The sequence below is a fragment of the Nicotiana attenuata genome, unplaced genomic scaffold (assembly GCF_001879085.1).
Source record: "Nicotiana attenuata strain UT unplaced genomic scaffold, NIATTr2, whole genome shotgun sequence".
Taxonomy (NCBI): domain Eukaryota; kingdom Viridiplantae; phylum Streptophyta; class Magnoliopsida; order Solanales; family Solanaceae; genus Nicotiana; species Nicotiana attenuata.
In genome coordinates this window covers 283,993-301,604 of record NW_017671408.1, presented here as the reverse complement: position 1 = coordinate 301,604, position 17,612 = coordinate 283,993, and the positions used below count along the sequence as shown (strand labels likewise).

The 17,612-nt window shown below is 36.3% G+C and overlaps 3 protein-coding genes across 3 annotated transcripts in view; 1 reads left to right on the top strand and 2 right to left on the bottom strand.

Moving 5' to 3' along the window:
• Positions 1-3,622: 3,622 nt before the first annotated feature.
• On the top strand, positions 3,623-11,000 carry LOC109208107 (8-amino-7-oxononanoate synthase-like). The gene is made up of 11 exons (XM_019371147.1): positions 3,623-4,006; positions 4,671-4,810; positions 4,907-5,014; positions 7,166-7,404; positions 7,488-7,529; positions 7,800-7,887; positions 8,442-8,575; positions 9,276-9,364; positions 9,948-10,098; positions 10,190-10,258; positions 10,674-11,000. Exons 1-11 carry the CDS (start codon positions 3,775-3,777, stop codon positions 10,798-10,800), a joined length of 1,419 nt encoding a protein of 472 aa, XP_019226692.1. The 5' UTR covers positions 3,623-3,774; the 3' UTR covers positions 10,801-11,000.
• A 485-nt stretch (positions 11,001-11,485) lies between these two features.
• Positions 11,486-13,388, bottom strand: LOC109208106. Its single transcript, XM_019371145.1, has 5 exons — positions 13,294-13,388; positions 13,132-13,195; positions 12,960-13,016; positions 11,829-12,536; positions 11,486-11,710 (listed from the first exon to the last, which is right to left on the bottom strand). The coding sequence occupies exons 1-5, from the start codon at positions 13,386-13,388 to the stop codon at positions 11,486-11,488; spliced, it is 1,149 nt and encodes a 382-aa protein (XP_019226690.1).
• A 102-nt stretch (positions 13,389-13,490) lies between these two features.
• The window catches only part of LOC109208105 (protein DYAD-like), a 30,308-nt gene continuing 26,186 nt past the window's right edge, over positions 13,491-17,612 (bottom strand). The window contains exons 2-7 of the mRNA XM_019371144.1: positions 16,088-16,139; positions 15,741-15,803; positions 15,061-15,184; positions 14,742-14,863; positions 13,968-14,653; positions 13,491-13,878 (exon numbers count right to left, since the gene is read on the bottom strand). Of these exons, the coding sequence (XP_019226689.1) occupies positions 13,491-13,878; positions 13,968-14,653; positions 14,742-14,863; positions 15,061-15,184; positions 15,741-15,803; positions 16,088-16,139 (1,435 nt within the window). The remainder of the gene's footprint in view (positions 13,879-13,967; positions 14,654-14,741; positions 14,864-15,060; positions 15,185-15,740; positions 15,804-16,087; positions 16,140-17,612) is intronic.

Sequence of the window (17,612 nt, the reverse complement as noted above, 5' to 3'; positions counted from 1 at the left end):
GATAAGTGAGTTCTTTCCACAATTTTATCCATTTTCGAGCTTACATTTACCTCCACTAGAGCATTAGAGTTGAAGGTTTCAATAAGTTGGGCAGCATGTTCATCAGTAGTGTGGTTTACAGGATGGTCCTCATTCTGAAAACTTTCACTATCTACACTTTCAAACTCATCAGATTCTTCAGTGCTCATTTCATCCTCATAGTCACCATCTTTTGTGCTATCCTCTTCCCCATCATCCTCGAAAGAAGATTCTGCCATGTGAGTATTGTTAGTAATGTACATATCTTCACTCTCTTTATCCTCTTCCAAGCTGGTACCACTTATAAGTTTCAGATATGTGTTATGCACATCTCCCCGATCAATTAATTGATTATTCTTGGTGTTGTTGGCTTCTGTGTCCTTTCTATTGTTGGCTTCTTCATCAGTGTGTTTGGCAGTGTCCTTATCATTAGTGAAATTCCTCTGGAAAGAGTGTCTACTGTTTTAATAGACGCCTTGTTACATAAAGACAAGGACCTTTTGGAAGGCTCTATTTACTTCTTAAGAATACATGAGACGACGACTAACACAATCCATTTCAGCATTCATATGCTATTTCAGACATGTGAACGGACCTTAATCGTCGGAATATACATATACAAGTCATTCCCCCTTGAATTCCTTATAAACGGCAACGTAACTTATGGAATCATGCCTAATAAAAGAAAATAAGACCTTACATACCTCATAATATCCAGTCCAATCCTCAAGCTAACTTAACTTACAGCTTCTATGTCTACAAGCAATGAACAATACTTACGTCACAATATGAATGCCATAACTTATCGCATTTGACCGACACACTTTATTTTATGATAAAATGGGAAGTACCTTTCCCTGTTTATACGACTTCCCACAAGTTACAACAACCAACAACAGCCCAAACAACATCAACCATACTCATAATAAGTCGTTCAATACAATTTAATATTCCCGACAAGCGGCAAGCTCAGTTTGTGTCTAAACATCTGTAGTTTTAAACCCCTTCTTCCTTCCAGAATTTATCAACAACATTAACCGCCACATATTCAATTATGCCTACAAATGTTTAGCCACAATACAACTTTGAAATGACCCCATAACATTCCAACAATTTCAGCAACTCAAAACTTATTTTTCAGATTACTAAAACACGTTTTCAACTTTTGTTTTCTTTCAAATCGAGCAACACAACCAACAATACATAATTAAGCCTCTTCTCATATAAAACAGCCATGAATTCAAATTAATATTAAGTTCACAACCAGCCAACAGTGATCGAGCTACAACTCTTAGAAGCTGAGATAAGGGAAAGAGAAGCATAAACTTACCTTGAAGTAAGTAGAACCCACGAAAACTAGTCACTCTTAATCAAAAACCAGTCCCTCTTAATCAAAAATCAGTCCCCTATGCAGCTACATGAAAGAGAAAGGGAAATTAGCAAGTTGTCCGGGTTTTTCGGCACTAGAATCACTTTGTATCATCCGAAATCACCTAGGATTTGTGTTAGATTTTTGGGGGAGGAGTTGCTGCGTTTCAATCTGAATTTCATAGTCTGAAAAATGAGAAAAAGAAATGATTTAATTCAGCCTTTAAAAGGCCCCTTAGCCGCCCCTTTTTGGGGATTTATTTGGTCCCTTCATTTAAACAAGTAGGTGACATACCTACTTGTCACCTACTAGTCTTTGCAAACTTGTGAAAATGCAAATATCTCTCTCCTCTGATATCGAATCAACTCTTTAATGAGTTCGCAACTAGACTCATAGAAATTCAATTTGGTTGGTGGATCACCCCATAACTCCAAGTATATTGGTAGAAATACTCAATGATATTAGACNGGCTCCGCCTGTGTCAGTGAGAAAATTAGCCGCTGGGTTAGCCGTTTGGTCAGGTGGGTCAGGTGGTTGGGTGGGGTCTGCAGCAGCGTTTGTCATTTAGAGAATGGGAGAGAGATTTTTAGAGAGAGAGTGCTTTTCCTATATTACTTTACCTAGAATGACACTTAGTTCATTTGCATTTAATATTCATGATTGTTATAGCAATATTTTTTTTATTAATTTTGAAGTTATAAATATTAGAAAAAAAACTAAATGACAAAATTATATTTAATGCGTATGATATAATATACATGTTATCCATCATTAATTATTTATCTTTTATATTAAAAATTATAAATCACCTTAAGACTTTGTGCACGTGTGAAATATTCAAATTAACAATTCTCAAGATGGTTCAAACAAAATCAGAAAAAATGGAATTGACATGTTTGATGATTCTTACGTGGTTAGTACTACAAAATTAAAATGAAGACAAAATTTCTAACGTGTTAAAAACTTGGAAACATGTTAGGAAAATACTTACACAATTTAAATATGAAAAAAGATTATATAAGTAAAATTAAATTCCTAAATATAAGAGTTTCTACCTAGTTCAGATAAGGAAGAATTTAATAAATAAAAATTAATTGATTTTTAAAGTCCTAAATATTAAGTATATGTAAATTACAATTACAAATTTGTCCAATTTGAAATCTATTTTTAAAGGGCAAAAAAGGCGAACAACATTTCGCTAAGGGCCTTCGTATTTTTAATATTTAATAATATAGTAATAGATAATAGATATAGATATATGTATAAATCATGCAGGTTATAAAAACATAAATTGCGGTAAGATTACTACTCACAGTACTCATGTGAAATACCAAACTCGTTACCTCAAGCGATACGTACGACTTTCTTCAATCAATCTATAACTACATCAACATCGATCTCGTGTTAATCGTCTCATTTAGGCTAAATTTCTCACTAATTTAGAATACCCAATCCTCCGAATTTCATATTTTATCAATTTGCCGAATTATATTTACCCATCCTATGAGTAATTTAAACTAGTCCAAAATCTTTTAAATAAAAGGCGTTTATATATAGTTTATTCCATGTACTATTTAATTTCCTTAATCATGTGTATAAGTTGAAACTTAAATAACATTGTTGTCCATTATATCCCTTTTTGTATTTAATTTTCAAAACCCAATAGAACCCCATAAACACAGAAAGAGAGTATGAGGATGGTGTTTAAAATATTTTTTTATTGTAAACGATAGAAAATATTTGGTTGATTTTTTTTAAATAAAAAAAGAGTGCTTGAAATTAGTATTGAAAAGGATATTTGAAAGTGTGATTCAATTGGGGAAAAGTCGAAGTTTTATGTTTCTTTATTGGGATCTTTATTTGAAGTGAGTAAAAACCATTTTCACTTAAATTATCCTCGAACCAGTTTATAGAAATTTAATTTTTCTAGTACAAGTTGAAGTTAAAAGAATAGACCCAATATTTGTTAAACTTCTTTTCCAAATATTATCTATGGGCAATGACACAACATAACAACTTGGATACTTCTAAAATAAAGGCCTTGGCATATAGGAGTACAAATATTTTCTCCATTAGGTAAAAATATTTTCATTGGAGAACATCTTCACAATTTAAAATAACTGAACAGTAGAATATATTTTCTTAGAGAAAAATCATTTCCTAGAATTTAGAATTTGTTTTCGGGGCAAGAACTTAAAAGCAAATGAAAGTTAAGCAACATTTTAAGTTTTTAACATAATCAAGCTGAATAAAAGTGTCCAGAAAAAAAGAAGTGAATAAAATTACCATTCCACCACAACATTTCACAAAAACCAACAGCTAGTGATTTCCCTATCGGGCCGGGGTTCAGTACGACTGCAGCTGCCATTGCTCACCGGCAAAGGAAGATGAACTCATGGGACGAATGGGTTGAGTTGGCACTGCTGAAACTGGAGTCGCGTAAACTCCTTCGTTCTCTTAGACCCATTCATCTATCCAAGGATTTAAACATGTTAAGCTCTTCTAATGCCGACGGCTTCGAATTTTTCGATGAATTACGCCAATGGGATAGAGAAACAGTGGAAGTTCAGATTTCAGAAACTACATACCATCAATGGTTGCAAGACATACCCAGTTCTGGTGCGGGTTATGTTTACTCCATTTCGTTTTTTTTTTTCAAATTTGTTTTCGATTTCAATTTTAGTCTTCTCTTGTTGGTAATTTCACCATTTAATCGCCGGCGAAAAGTTTCGTTTTTTTGTTGCTAAATTTGGAAATAACGACCTAGGTATCAGCGTTAGAATGCTCTAAATTCTAATCACATAGGCAGAATTTAGTATAAAATATAAATTTTTTTTCCTGAAATACTGTTCAACTATGTATGTAGTTAAGTGCAGCAGTGCAGCCAGGGGCATACGCATGGATTTTTATAAACGGTGTCAAAATTTATAGAAGAACTGAAATAACAACTTTAATTATCATACTTTTAGATAAGAAATAGCCTTAGTGTACTGGTTTTCTTGAGTCTAAGTTAGACACGCCAAGATATAATCTATGTCCAGTGGTGTCATTTTTTTTTAACTTATCCGATTCCTTACAGTATAAATACATATATTTAGTAAGATTCTACGACGACACCGCTTCATTAAACGTGCATCCGCCTCTGAGTGCAGCCCCTCTGACTAAATATGATACTGGTTCCAGAAAAGAATGATACAAATGCTTATTCTGTACTTCTCTTCCGTCGGTCATTCCACAAAGTTGAAATGTTCTCTTCACTATCTTCTTTAAAATTTCCTTGTAGGAGATGAGTTTGGTTGCAATGGTGTGGCGGATACTGAAGTAGGGGCAAGTGCTGGAACATTCAAGAAGTTAATTTTATTCTCCGGAAATGATTATCTGGGCTTGAGTTCGCATCCTACAATTATCAAGGCTGCAACACAGGCATCTAATATGCCTCTTCAACTTTGAGTATATTAATGATTTTTGGCTGCTACTAAATGCTCCCATTAGCTAATTTGTTATAATTGTTGTGTTCAGGCAGTTCAAAGGCACGGAATGGGTCCAAGAGGTTCTGCACTAATATGTGGTTATACCAATTATCATCGACTGCTAGAGTCATCCTTGGCAGAGTTAAAAAACAAGGAGGTATTCACTTATTTCTTTGATAATTGCCTTAAAGTTTCGAATAGTGAACTTGCTTAAATGGAAAACAAATATAAATACTGTAAATAATTGCAGGCATTGGAAGGGTGAAATGAGCTGGCATCTCACGTCATTCTCCTAATTTTCTTTGCCTTCTGGTACTAGAAGAACTTAGGGCCACTAATGCTGCATGAGGGTATATAAAAACCCATATGTTTGTTTATATGAAGCATTCATGTTAGAGTAATGTGGAGTTGGTATAGTAGTATGGCACACGTTTCCCTTAGCTTATCAATTAATCGAATGTTTTTGTTATCTTCATATTGATGTTGAAATCAACCGGATTGCTGGAGGATGTCATGTCTAAAGTCTATTGTTGATGATCATTTTCATACTTCTCATTTTTTTCATAAATAAATTTAGTAAAAAATTACAACAGGAAATGAAAATCTTCATGTTTGTGAGCGCGTCGGGGATTTTCCCCATCAAAGAAGTCAATTTACCATACTTTATCCGTACCTTCATCATGGTTCAATAATTACATTTTCTTCTTTCCATCTTATGAGTGTATTCATTGCTTCAATGAGCTTCTCACGAAACAATTAAATGAGAAAAATGCTTATCCACTTGAGAAATACCTGGAAAAAAAAAGGGAACTGACATTCTTTGATTTTCCTTGGACTTGACCACTAAACAGCTGTCTCTTCCTTTTAACTGTTGGAATTTGGATCTTTTTGAGCTGGCAGGAAAGAAATTTAGTAAAAACCTTTGGACTCAACCACCACTGCCATTATTATTTATACCAATCAACATTCTCATAATAGCAAATAAACTCCACAGAAATTTCTCAAACAGATCCAAATTCTCATGGTTGGAAGCTGATTGCTTATTCTTAGTAACTACTGGTGCTAGGTTTTTGATTTTGGTAGTTCCAGGATTTGAATAATCTTTCTGTAGGTTAAAATGTCAAATCTACAATGCTTCCATTTGTTGTCAAATTGATTCTTCATCTAGTTAAGAAACAACTCCTAAAAACAAATACTCCCTCCGTTTCAATTTATGTGAACCTATTTCCTTTTTGTCCGTACCAAAAAGAATGACCTCTTTTCTTATTTGGAAAGAATTTAAATTTATGCAATGATTTATAGCTACACAAAATATTTGTGCCTCATTTTACACCACGAGTTCAAAAGTCTTCTCGCTTTTCTTAAACTCCGTGCCCAATCAAATAGGTTCACATAAATTGAAACGGAGGGAGTACAAAAAAAAAGAAAAAAACAGAACTCTAAATGTTCCTCACTATGATAAACAAAACCCCCGAAGAAAAGAAAATTTGAAAAAGAAAAAGAAAGGGATAACTACCTTCTTGTAATATGACCGGAAAATGCAGTGGCGTCCAGTTTTACTCTTAATAGATTTGATTCTCGCATCTAGTGGCAAAATTACTTCCAGTTAAGGGAGTAATAGCCCGTTTGGCCAAGCTTCTAAAATCAACTTATTTTGAGAAGTGCTTTTCTCAAAAGTACTTTTTAAAAAAGTGCTTTTGGTGAGAAGTAGTTTGTGTTTGGCTGATTAATTTGAAAAGCACATTTGAGCAGTAATTAGTGTTTGGCCAAGCTTTTGAAAACTGCTTCTAAGTGTATTTTTCTCAAAAGTGCTTCTCAGAAAAGTGCTTTTGGAGAGAAGCTACTTTTTTCTGCTTCTCCAAAACTGCTTCTGCTTCTCCTCAAAAGCACTTTTTTTCCTTCCAGAAGCTCGGCCAAACACCTCAATTTTTTGCCAAAAGTATTTTTAGGCCAAAAAAGCACTTTTGGGCCCAAAATAAGCTTGGCCAAACAGGCTATAACTGTCACTGACTTGATTGCTATGAACTACTATCAAATTACATCTCTGTCTGCCTTCATATTCTTATTACAAGAATGTGTTGGTATCACAGACTTTCATCTTTACCGTCTGAGTACAGAATACATATTAAAATGAGAAAACCCCATGGAATCATTTTAACTGGCTGATAATTTCCAAAATTTGCTCTTCATAAAAAAAATTCAAAAGTGGCTTTGAGTCTTACTGCTGAAGACTATGATGCAGGAACCTGCACCTTTTAGGGGAATCACTGATATAAACTGATGCATTCTTCCTCTAATTTCATATTAGGATTGCCTTCTTTGTCCCACAGGCTTTTCAGCGAACATGGCTTTTATGGCTGCTGTAGGCAATGTCAGTATGCTCTTAGCCAATGGAGGTCAACCTTCAGTAGATGCAAGGGTTGCTGTCTTTTCTGATGCCCTGAATCATGCATCAATTATTGATGGTATACGCCTAGCTGAGAAACAAAAGAGCATAGCTGTTTTTGTCTACCGGCATTGCGACATGCGCCATCTTAATGATCTATTGTATGCTCCTATTTTATTTTGTTTTTCTACCTTCCATGGATGTTATTGTCTCTTTGACTAATAGTGCATTTGTGTTTTAACAGAACAAATTGTACAATGAAGAGAAAAGTTGTCATTACTGACAGGTTAGTCTCAATTAAAGTTTCAACCTTTATCAATTTCATATGCACTGGCATCATCCAAGAAATCTACAACGAAAAGAAAGACAAAACAGTAAACATAAAAGCTGAGATAAAAGAACAAAGGGGTTATGACGGTGCTGAAGCCGTAATGTACATAGAGTCTTTGATTGAGTTATTTGTATGATATCTTTTGCTGTGCAGAGATGATGCAGTGATTGCTAAAAGTAGTTGTAGGAATATTTGATGAATCCTCAGTTTTGTTCTTATTACCAGCTTATTTAGTATGGATGGAGACTTTGCCCCAATGCTTGAGCTTGTGAAGCTTCGTAAGAAGCATGGATTTTTGTTGGCAATTGATGATGTAAGTTTCAAAGCACCTGATACAAAAGTCTGTCATTTTATCAATTGATGATGCAAGTTCCAAAGCTTCTGATTCCAACACCTGTCACCTTATTTTGTTACTCTAATATCACCATAGCTCTAGATATTAAAGTTTCCTTCTTTTATACGTAAATCTAGTGCATATTTTATTGGAAATTTTTACAAAGTAAATGATAATTAAAATTTCACCCCCGGGTCTTTGTAGTGGTAAGTGCGTAATGTGTGATGCGTGGGTTAGGCGTACATCGCGGATTCGAACCTGCTTAGAATTTAACTGGAGAAGGATAGAGGGGCGGCCCCGTTATCCATTGAGTTTCGGACCAGGCACCACTAGCCTGGGGGATTTCCCAGATATAAATATAAAATAAGTTAAAATTTCAGTCTCCATGTTCATTTACTTTCTTCCTAAATCCTGATCATGTGATCATTTGTTACAGTGAACTGCATTTTTCTACTTGTATAGTTAAATTGGGTTGCTATGATAGCATAATTGATTGTGACAGAATTTAGTTCTTCTTTCCCTCTCACTCGTAGGCTCATGCAACATTTGTTTGTGGTGAAACTGGTGGTGGGGCCGCTGAGTTGTTCAATTGTGAAAGTGATGTGGACATTTGCCTAGGTACTTTGAGCAAGGCTGCAGGTTGCCATGGTGGATTCATAGCATGCAGGTACAAGTATTGAAGGAACAGAGGAAACTTGATGCATATGCTCTCTGATTTAGCATTATCGTGTACTGCATGGATTTATAGTTCTTATCTTCTGTTGATTAATTTGTTCAATGGACCTGAGACTTGCATTTAGGAGTAAAGTATTTTATGTACTGCTGAGAGTCCCAACATTGAAACCAGTTGACAGTTGAATTACACTTTGGTGCCAGTCTCGCTTCATGAGAACTTGAACTAGTCTATGTAGAAGATAGATTTTGCTTACCTTTATTTGTGCGGATGATGCATACAACTCTGGGTTTAGATCTGGTTCTCTATCCCTGAAGTTTCAGTTGAAGATATTTGTCCATGCAAAAGACAATACCTGGTCTGCTGTATTTGCTTTTATTCCTATTACATGTGGAAGTTTTTCCTCAAACAACAGCACATATATATTGAACAATCCAATGATAGCTGCCTTTATTTGAAAAACGAAAGAAATTCGATTATGGCCACACTGCCACCTTTTTGAAACTCAAATTGATTTTTGTGAGCCACAATTGCTTAATGGACACACTTGACTCGGGGATCTCTCGGTTATTAAAAAGATTGGACTACTAGGTACATGTTAGATAGTCATATTGACCATTATTTTCAATCAGAAGTTATTATTTACAGTTCTTCTATTTTTTGGGGTTGAATTGTTGAAATGCTAAATGGACAGCAAGAAATGGAAGCAATTGATACAATCAAGAGGCCGCTCTTTCATATTTTCAACTTCTACCCCGGTGCCTTTAATTGCTGCTGCCCATGGTAAATCTACTTATCAGAATGGAAAATTTAGTTATTGCTCTTATTTGAGGCCATTTTATAGATGACGGTATTTGTTTTTGTATCTCATGATCTCATCTATTAGCGGAGAGAAGTGGAGAGTTTCTCCTTCGTTCCTTCCTGCCTTTTCCTTCCTTCGTTTTCACTTAAATAATGGTGGTATCGGTCCACTTTGCATGCACCTTACCTTAATCCTCCCACAAGTACCGAGTAAATCTTCCCACCAAATCTTAGATAGAAGAGAAGAAATCACCCTTTTTTGTCTCTGGTGTAATTCAAACCTTGGTCTCTCATGGTCTTTGTTCCATCTTCATCGACTAACAGGGTGCTAGAAATGGATAGCCTTATCTGGCACTTTAAGTGAAATGTTGTCTTTCTCAATCCCATATTTATGGGCAACTTTTTTTCATTATCCTAGATGGAAAAATGCAAAGGAAATGTGGCCTATTAAAAATAAGTGTGAGCTGGTAAACTGAACCATGTTAGCATGGAGACTGGACATGATTTCCGAACTGCGAGCTTATTGCGGCTTACTTATACATTGTTAATGATGTAACGTATGTAGCTGCTGTTGTTGTGGCAAAAAAGGAGATGTGGCGTAGAAGAGCTATTTGGAATAGGGTGCAAGATTTCCGTGATTTAACAGGAATTCCCATTACAAGTCCTATCATCTCCCTTATTGTGGGAAATGAAGCGACGGCTCTGCAATCTAGCAGGTTACCTTTCTTATGTCTCATCTCTCTTTGTCCAGCAGGGTCTCTATTAAGTCTTAGTTTGTTCATAATTGTCTAATTCATCCCTTAACAGGCATCTTTTGCTACTTGGCTTTCACATAACTGCAATAAGACCGCCAACAGTGGCTCCTAACTCATGCAGGTTTGTCGCTGATTTATCTCTCTGAAGTTGTGATGACTGCTGATGATTTTTTCACATCTTCATCTGCATGATAATTATATGACATCACTTTCTTTATAGTCTGCAATTATAGTGTTGGGGCGTCTCGTACTTGGCGATGTGTAGGATTTTGGGTTGGTTTTCCTGCATTTCCTCTTTGTTTTAGAGGAACTTTGAATGAAGCTGTCCTCGATTGACATGCTTTTATGATGTTTTTGGTCATCAATTGCACCTTGCTTGATTTGTTTTTTTTTTCTGACAGTGGCTTATCTTGGACTTTTACTTGATAAGCAGTTCAGAATATTATCCTACAAATGCAATAGGTTCATTAATTTTTACTTTCTTTTCTCATTTTCTCTGAACTCAAATTCTCTCCTGTCTTCTCCCCTCTCCTCAGGTTAAGGATAACACTGAGTGCAGCTCACACATTGGGTGATATAAGAAAGCTCATAGCGGCGCTGTCTCAATGTGTCAACTTCAGTGAGATCGGATTCTACTGCACAAGCTGGAATGCCCGACTCTAATTATATTTATTTGTTTTTCGTCGATGCATTTGCATATGTAGAAGAGTGAATTTAAATATGAAATGCAATTAATGAAGACATCTTCACAAGAGTGACTTATAATGGTCATAGCATTCAATAGTAATGTAGCAGGTCTTATTTTCGTACAGTAAATACGAGCGGCAATTAATGAGAACGATGCCTTCTTTCAGTAAGTGAAATCGTGCATTATTTACATGGTTTTTGCCCCTTCTGGCGATGAATTCTAGCAGTTAATGAAATTCAATTATAATTTTGACACCCAACTGATGAAGGGTACGAAGTCTGTTCTCAGTCACTTGCTGGTTTAAATGAAAAATTTAATGCAATAAATCATAGTATCATTTTGTCAAGTGTCAGTTGAACTCGAAACATATATTTCTTCAACTTTACCTCGAAATTGGATATTAAATGCTGGAGTATATTTCCTTCCATGCAGATTTACATACTTCATCCACCGGTTCAACCCAATTACCCAAATGACCAGCAAAACAGAACGATACAGAGAGCCAATACCATTAGAATAACAGCATCAATAGCAAAAGCAAAACAAGGCCAAAAAAGCAGAATCTTCAACTTATATACGCTTGGAAACGAAAGGACCTAGTAATAGTCTAGATACTATACTCCATTTAGTTCCCCTAAATATGAACCAGTTGCCAATTTCTCATCCAATGATGGACTCATCTGAGGCATCGGTGTTGCTTGGAGTAGCCAGAACTAACCAACTTGCAGCACCCTGGGGCAAGGATGTGGCTGAGGAAGAGCAGCATTTGCTTGCTTGTTGCTGACCTGAGTCCTTCCCACTCATGGCCACCTGGCTGGCCCTGTCATCTCTTGAAGCTTGCCATGGTTTACCCGTCTTGTCTCCATTCACTGGAGAGGACAATGTCTTGAATACATACATACACAGAGAAGGTGGCAATCAATTATTAAGTCCTTTCTACAACATAAAGAGAGCACTAAAATGCAAGTAATTTAGCATTGAAGAGATAGGATGGTAAACTCACATGAGGCATGACAGTAGTTGTGGTTATAGTTTGCCTTGACGTTGGGGCTTGCCGAAATGCTTCCCCAGCGCTAAAAGGGACATCATTTAAGTTGATCAGCGTGGTTGTTTTGTTGCTAGTAGAGTAATTCTTATCCCCAGCTTCATAGCGAGTCTCACTAGAGATGGTGGAGACAGTCACAGTGACAGCTCGTCTTTCAGGAACAGGCTTGACAGGGGAAACTGGCTGCTGCTGCTTATTATGCTGGTAGTAAGGCAGCAGTGAAGGAGCTGCTATGGCAGTGGAAGAAGAGACTGAGGGTGGTGTTGGGACCATATGAACATCTTCAACCTGGACCATAACCTTGGACATGTTGCCACCATTGTTCTTGTTGTTGCGAACCATGTTTGGCCAGAGGAAACTACCCTGGGGCTTGCAGATCCTGAAACCACTCTTAAGCCTTTGTATCTTGGCAGCTTTTTCCTCAGCTGTTGGAGTAGCTTTTTGTGCTTTTGTGACTGCTTTCAGCTTGGGGTCAACTGCTATTAGCTCCTTGCTCTGATCATCAGCAGCTACTTTTGATCTCTTCTTTTCCCCCACTGTTACTACCTCTTGCACTCCCTGTTTCTCTGGTTCCACTTGCTTTTTCTTTTCTTGTGTCGACAACATTAATGTGGAGATTGACTTTTCTTTTTCTTCCAGTTTAGACACTAGGCTCAGACACTTTTCCTGTATTCATAACCAAAGCACCCATTTTAATAACCAGTCCATACAACATTTATTACATATCATATGTACATGCTACAGTAATATGCATTTACTTCCTAACCAGTCAAACATTAGTCTCAACGTATATTCCCAGTCACCCCTAACAAGAAACATAAAAACTCAGAGAACCAGAGAGGGGGAATATTGCATGTTTGATGGATAAGAGGAATTAATAAGAATTGGGTGTCTCAAATGTAACTCGAAGCACAAGGTGGAAGTGTTAGTGGCATCTAATTAATTCCAAGCATTCATGTGGCTATATGCAAAGCAATAGCATGGCTCCAATTTGACCAATTTAAACTTTGGGATCCAATACTAATTTAAAATAAAATCACAGGACTAGAATTTATTCAAAAAGTTTAGTTACTTAATTGATTAGAATACCTCCATTTTGGCCATAAAATCTGAAGTGGTCGTCATTAATTGCTTCTTGTACTTTTCCTGCCACAAAAATAGAACATGAAGTATAAATATCAAACGGGTTAGGAATAATAACTTTGAAACAAATCAATGACAGACTACTACTATGTCTTTTAAAAATTACTCCATAAATTACCATTGTCTTTGAAGTCTCAATAGCTTGGCTTTGCTTCTTCTTGGATTCAAGCTCCTCAATCCTTCTGCTCAAACAAAAAAAAGAACATATTAGCACAACCATAGATTATATTTCACCAGCGAAAAAGCTTTGAATTACAGTAATCATCAATACAGTATTCACCTTTTCAGCCTTCCAACTTCTTCTTCCAAGTGTTCCTTGGAACTCACTATTTCCTCCCAGTCTCTGTTTACGATTACAGACATAGCAAAACCCATCAGTGCTAGCTACACATAAATAATCATACAACAACTTAAATTTTTTCCTGTTACATAGACATAATATGCACATTGAAAACCTAGTGAAGAACTTTTTGTTAATTACCTTTTGAGTACAAAAATCTCATCTTTCAGGTGCTTGAATTCCTGAGCACAAATGGGGTGTTGAATGGGGGAGTCTCCAAGCTTCCAACCAGGTGGGGGAATCCAATAAGGATCATTAACACCAGCCTCCTTCCTGATATTAACTAAGTCAGCACTCTCCAGCCAATACTCCATTGCTCCCTCAGCATTGTGCCTGCGGCGAAAACGTTCAGTTCCTCCAGGTGCAATCTTACCGGCCAAGTGCTTGAGCAGATGATCCAGCAGGCCCGTATCTCCAATGCTCTTTCGCGCCTCTGCTCTCAACTCTGGCCTGATAATAGGGTTATTAGCCGTTGCTCCCTTTGCCTTCATCACCTCCATTAAGTTTTTCTCCGCCAACTCGTACCTGAACACATTAGAAAAGTGAAATGGTTCAGGGGTCTTTTTTTTTCCTTCTGAAACTGCAATACATATAAAGTACTCCTATTTAATTACCTCTCAGCAGACCAACGGTCTTTGGGGTCTTTGTATACTGACAAAACCCTGCATTTGTTTTTCTTCTTAATCTTATTTTTCTTCTCAGGACCCGTTGTTGTCTTTGCCTTTTTCTTTACTGTAGTAGCTCTAAAGCTATACCTCTTTCTCTTTAGATTCTTGTTAGTCTTTTCTGTTACAGCTTCCTCATCATCGTCCTCTTCTGCTTCTTCATCTTCTTGCTTTACTGATTCACCATCGATTTCATCTTCTTCCTCCTCATCTTCTTCTTCAGATTTTTCTGGTGTTTTCAGTTTTGGAATTTCTTCTCCTCGAACAAAGCTGGAAGAAGACTTGGTGTTGTTGCTTTGGTCTTCGTGTCTCCCCAGAAACTTGACCTGCCGGCGTATCCCCCAGGTAACCATACCATTGACCTTAAGCTGAGACAAGCAGATGCCATTCTTTGCAGCAGGAACAGCGCCCAAAGTAGTATAGTTGACTAACCAGAAGCTATGAAGATGTTTCTTCTCGGCGAACTCCTGAGAAGGAACTTGACGAAGAAGCACTTTACTAGCCAGAGCTGTTCCCATTACGAACTTCTCATCAAAAGCTGGATACATTTCTCGTTTACTATTGCTGAAGTATGTTTGTAGTGACTGCATGCTCGGGTACCTCACTGCTACATTCAACACAGTTCTCTCGCTCACCTGAAAAATCAAAACATATTTCGGTTAATTAGTCTAGGTTCAAATTTAAAACCAGAAAATAATTTTTGTAACATCAGGATTGTCTCACCATAGCAACTCGGATGGACTTGAGTTGAACTGGGGTCCTAGGAGGCAAATATATATGATCAATCTCGTAAATAGAACCCATCTCAATATTCATCTTTGCATTCTGCAGAATTTCATGGTCTGCTGAAAAGCAAAGAAAAGGATCATAATAAGAAAACATTTCCCAGAAACTAAAGCTACTTTTGAGAACCCAAAAGCTTACTTATTAGATATATAGATACTACTACACAAAGACAAATGCCGAAATGGGGGTTTAAGAAATTGATTCATATGAGGTTAAAATACAGTACAAATAGTACAGAAAGAGAGTGAGTGAGTACCATTGCGTTTTAGGGTACAGCGATCAGATGTGGGCAGAAGAGGTTGGTTGTCATGTCTGGCCAAAGCTGGAGTGTCTGCGCAGGCGACACTGCTTTGCTTTTGCCCTTTCAGGTAATCCATTTCCTGTACGTAGACGTATATACAATAAAGCTGTATTACAAAAGATGAACACCCACTACCACCATTATCCTTTCTCTCAGACTAGTACGATATATATATGCACGTACTCTCTCTCTCCTTCAAATATATGTCACAGAATATACTCTACACGAGTTTATTATATACACTATATCACCGAGAATATTATATTAAGATGCATAATCTGATAGTATTTGTTTAATAAGTGTTTCTTTCGCCCCACTCATGCGGGTTATTTAGCAATCACCATCATCATTATCAAGCAGATTTCTTTTTGTCTTTTTGCAGGAAAACACAATACATGCACGCACTCGTATTGAAAGCTACTGCTCAAGTAAAAATACCATTAATGTGGCGCGTGCATTTATTCATAACAATATGTTAAAGGCGCGTGTAAAGGAATCACATTTAATGGAGCCAAAGAATAGCATAACAGAAAAAGGAAACTTTCAGATACTGATTTTCTGATAAAAAACCACCTCCATGCCTGAAGTAGTGCACCTATCTAGAGAGAGAAAAAGCGTTTAGAGAGAGAGCTTACGAGGTTGGCTTGAATGGCTTTTCTGGATCTTTTTCTGTAGTAAGTTTCCATTGTTGCCAATATCTGTAGGCAAATAAAGCAAAGAATACATATTTATGAGTGACTAACGCTAATGATTTGCATAAAAAGTTGGATTTTTTGGGGTTAAATTCCAAAAAGTTGAAAATGACTATATATCTGGGTAAAACAGAAATCAAAAGATAAGTGGAGTTGAGCTGCCATTAGGGTTTTTCCCCAGAAACGATCAGTTCCATGAATAGTAATGCATTAAAGATAGCGGCTGAAAAGCAAAAAGAGCAAAAACACTCATACGGATAAATACCCAGACATGAACTGCATGTGCTAACCCGGCCCTCAGTTTCCGTACATTTCAACACTCTCCTCTCCTGTATACGCCAACTGAATATTTATATATTCATATAATATTCATCCATACACAAGCACTGATAAAAAGGTTAAAAATCCCAGTGCTTTTTGACTAAACTGCTGCTGATCAATCAGAAAAGGCTGTAAACTTACGGAAATCTCTAATAAATGATTCACGAACTTTCATATTCATATCAAAGCAAGACCAAAAAACAAGAAGTTGTGATCTTTTTGGAGATTTTTAGTTTACAAAGAGAATAAACACATGAAAATGGTTGCAATTTCGAACACCCTAGAGTACTCCATTTTTCTTTCCCTAGAAAAAGAATCAAGATGGTTTCTTGGAAAAATAATTACAGCATCAAAAGAAAGAAACCCTAACTGTCATATATCCCTTCCCGTCTATGCACACATACATACACCGATACAAACATTTACACATGACAGCGAGAAAGAGTCAGAGATATTATTCATGCGCAAGAGTACAAACACGGCGATTGAGGATTGAAGTGAGAAATAAAAAGAAGAAAATAAGAGAGAAAATGAAAAGCTATACCTATCGTATATGATGAAATTAAAGACACTGAAGTATGGAGAAAATGCCGTGGAAGCTGAAGAGAGATAGTGAATGGGAAAGATAGAGAGATGGTTAAAAAAACATGTATATAAATGGAGTTTAGATGATTCTGGAATTTGGAATAATAATTCGGAATTGTGTTGTTGCAAAATGCAACGAAAAAATGGAGTGAAGGAGGTTGTTATAATAAGAGTTGCGGGAGCAGTACTCTGAAATGAAATTGAGCAGCAACGGGAGAGAGAGAGAGATGATAAAGTAACTGATCTGGTCTTGGTCCCCCGCTATGTAAAAAGACGACTCTGCCCCTACGTGATGCTACACTGGCCTTCTCTTTCCTTCCATTGTTTCTTTTGTGTTTCTTGCTATTGCGCAATATTGACAACGATTCAAACTAATCAAAACTTTCGCCGAATTCATATATTACATAAAGATCTGTACTTAATTTGCCTTATAGAGCTATAACAATTATTCAAGATTATATATGAAATAAACAATGCCAACTTTAGGTGGATTTAAATTTTAAGCATATGGATACAAAATATTGCAATTTGGACATAAAATTTATAATTTTTTTAGGAAAAAATAATATTTAGAGTTAAGTTGAAAAATTATATTTGGACATGCATTTTACATGAAAAAATATTATAATTTTATGAGGGAAAATGAATTCGTACTTGAAAAAGTGGTAGAAACTACTTTTTTAATCGTCTTCAAGAAAAAATTCAAAAATTTAGCAACAATATTTTGAAAATGAGTTTCGAAAAGAATTTTTTAATTATGAACAAACAGGTCCTTAATTTACAACTTACACGTAGGGGTGTTAGCATGAACTCGTTAACAATATGCCTGAGTTACAATAATTTGCTCTGCTGATCGACTATGAACAATTTGTCATGAATGTGCATGCCTCAGACGAGTATTATAACCCC

Bases quoted from the DNA above. Each gene is read 5' to 3' on its own strand.
- LOC109208107 (XM_019371147.1), top strand. From the start codon at position 3,775: ATGAACTCATGGGACGAATGGGTTGAGTTGGCACTGCTGAAACTGGAG. The intron at 10,099-10,189 runs GTTACCTTTCTT...ATCCCTTAACAG, and splicing joins ACGGCTCTGCAATCTAGCAG to GCATCTTTTGCTACTTGGCT. The intron at 10,259-10,673 runs GTTTGTCGCTGA...CCCTCTCCTCAG, and splicing joins GTGGCTCCTAACTCATGCAG to GTTAAGGATAACACTGAGTG.
- LOC109208106 (XM_019371145.1), bottom strand. From the start codon at position 13,388: ATGGGTTTTGCTATGTCTGTAATCGTAAACAGAGACTGGGAGGAAATA. The intron at 13,017-13,131 runs GTAATTTATGGA...TTTTTGTGGCAG, and splicing joins TTGAGACTTCAAAGACAATG to GAAAAGTACAAGAAGCAATT. The intron at 12,537-12,959 runs GTATTCTAATCA...TTATGAATACAG, and splicing joins ATTTTATGGCCAAAATGGAG to GAAAAGTGTCTGAGCCTAGT.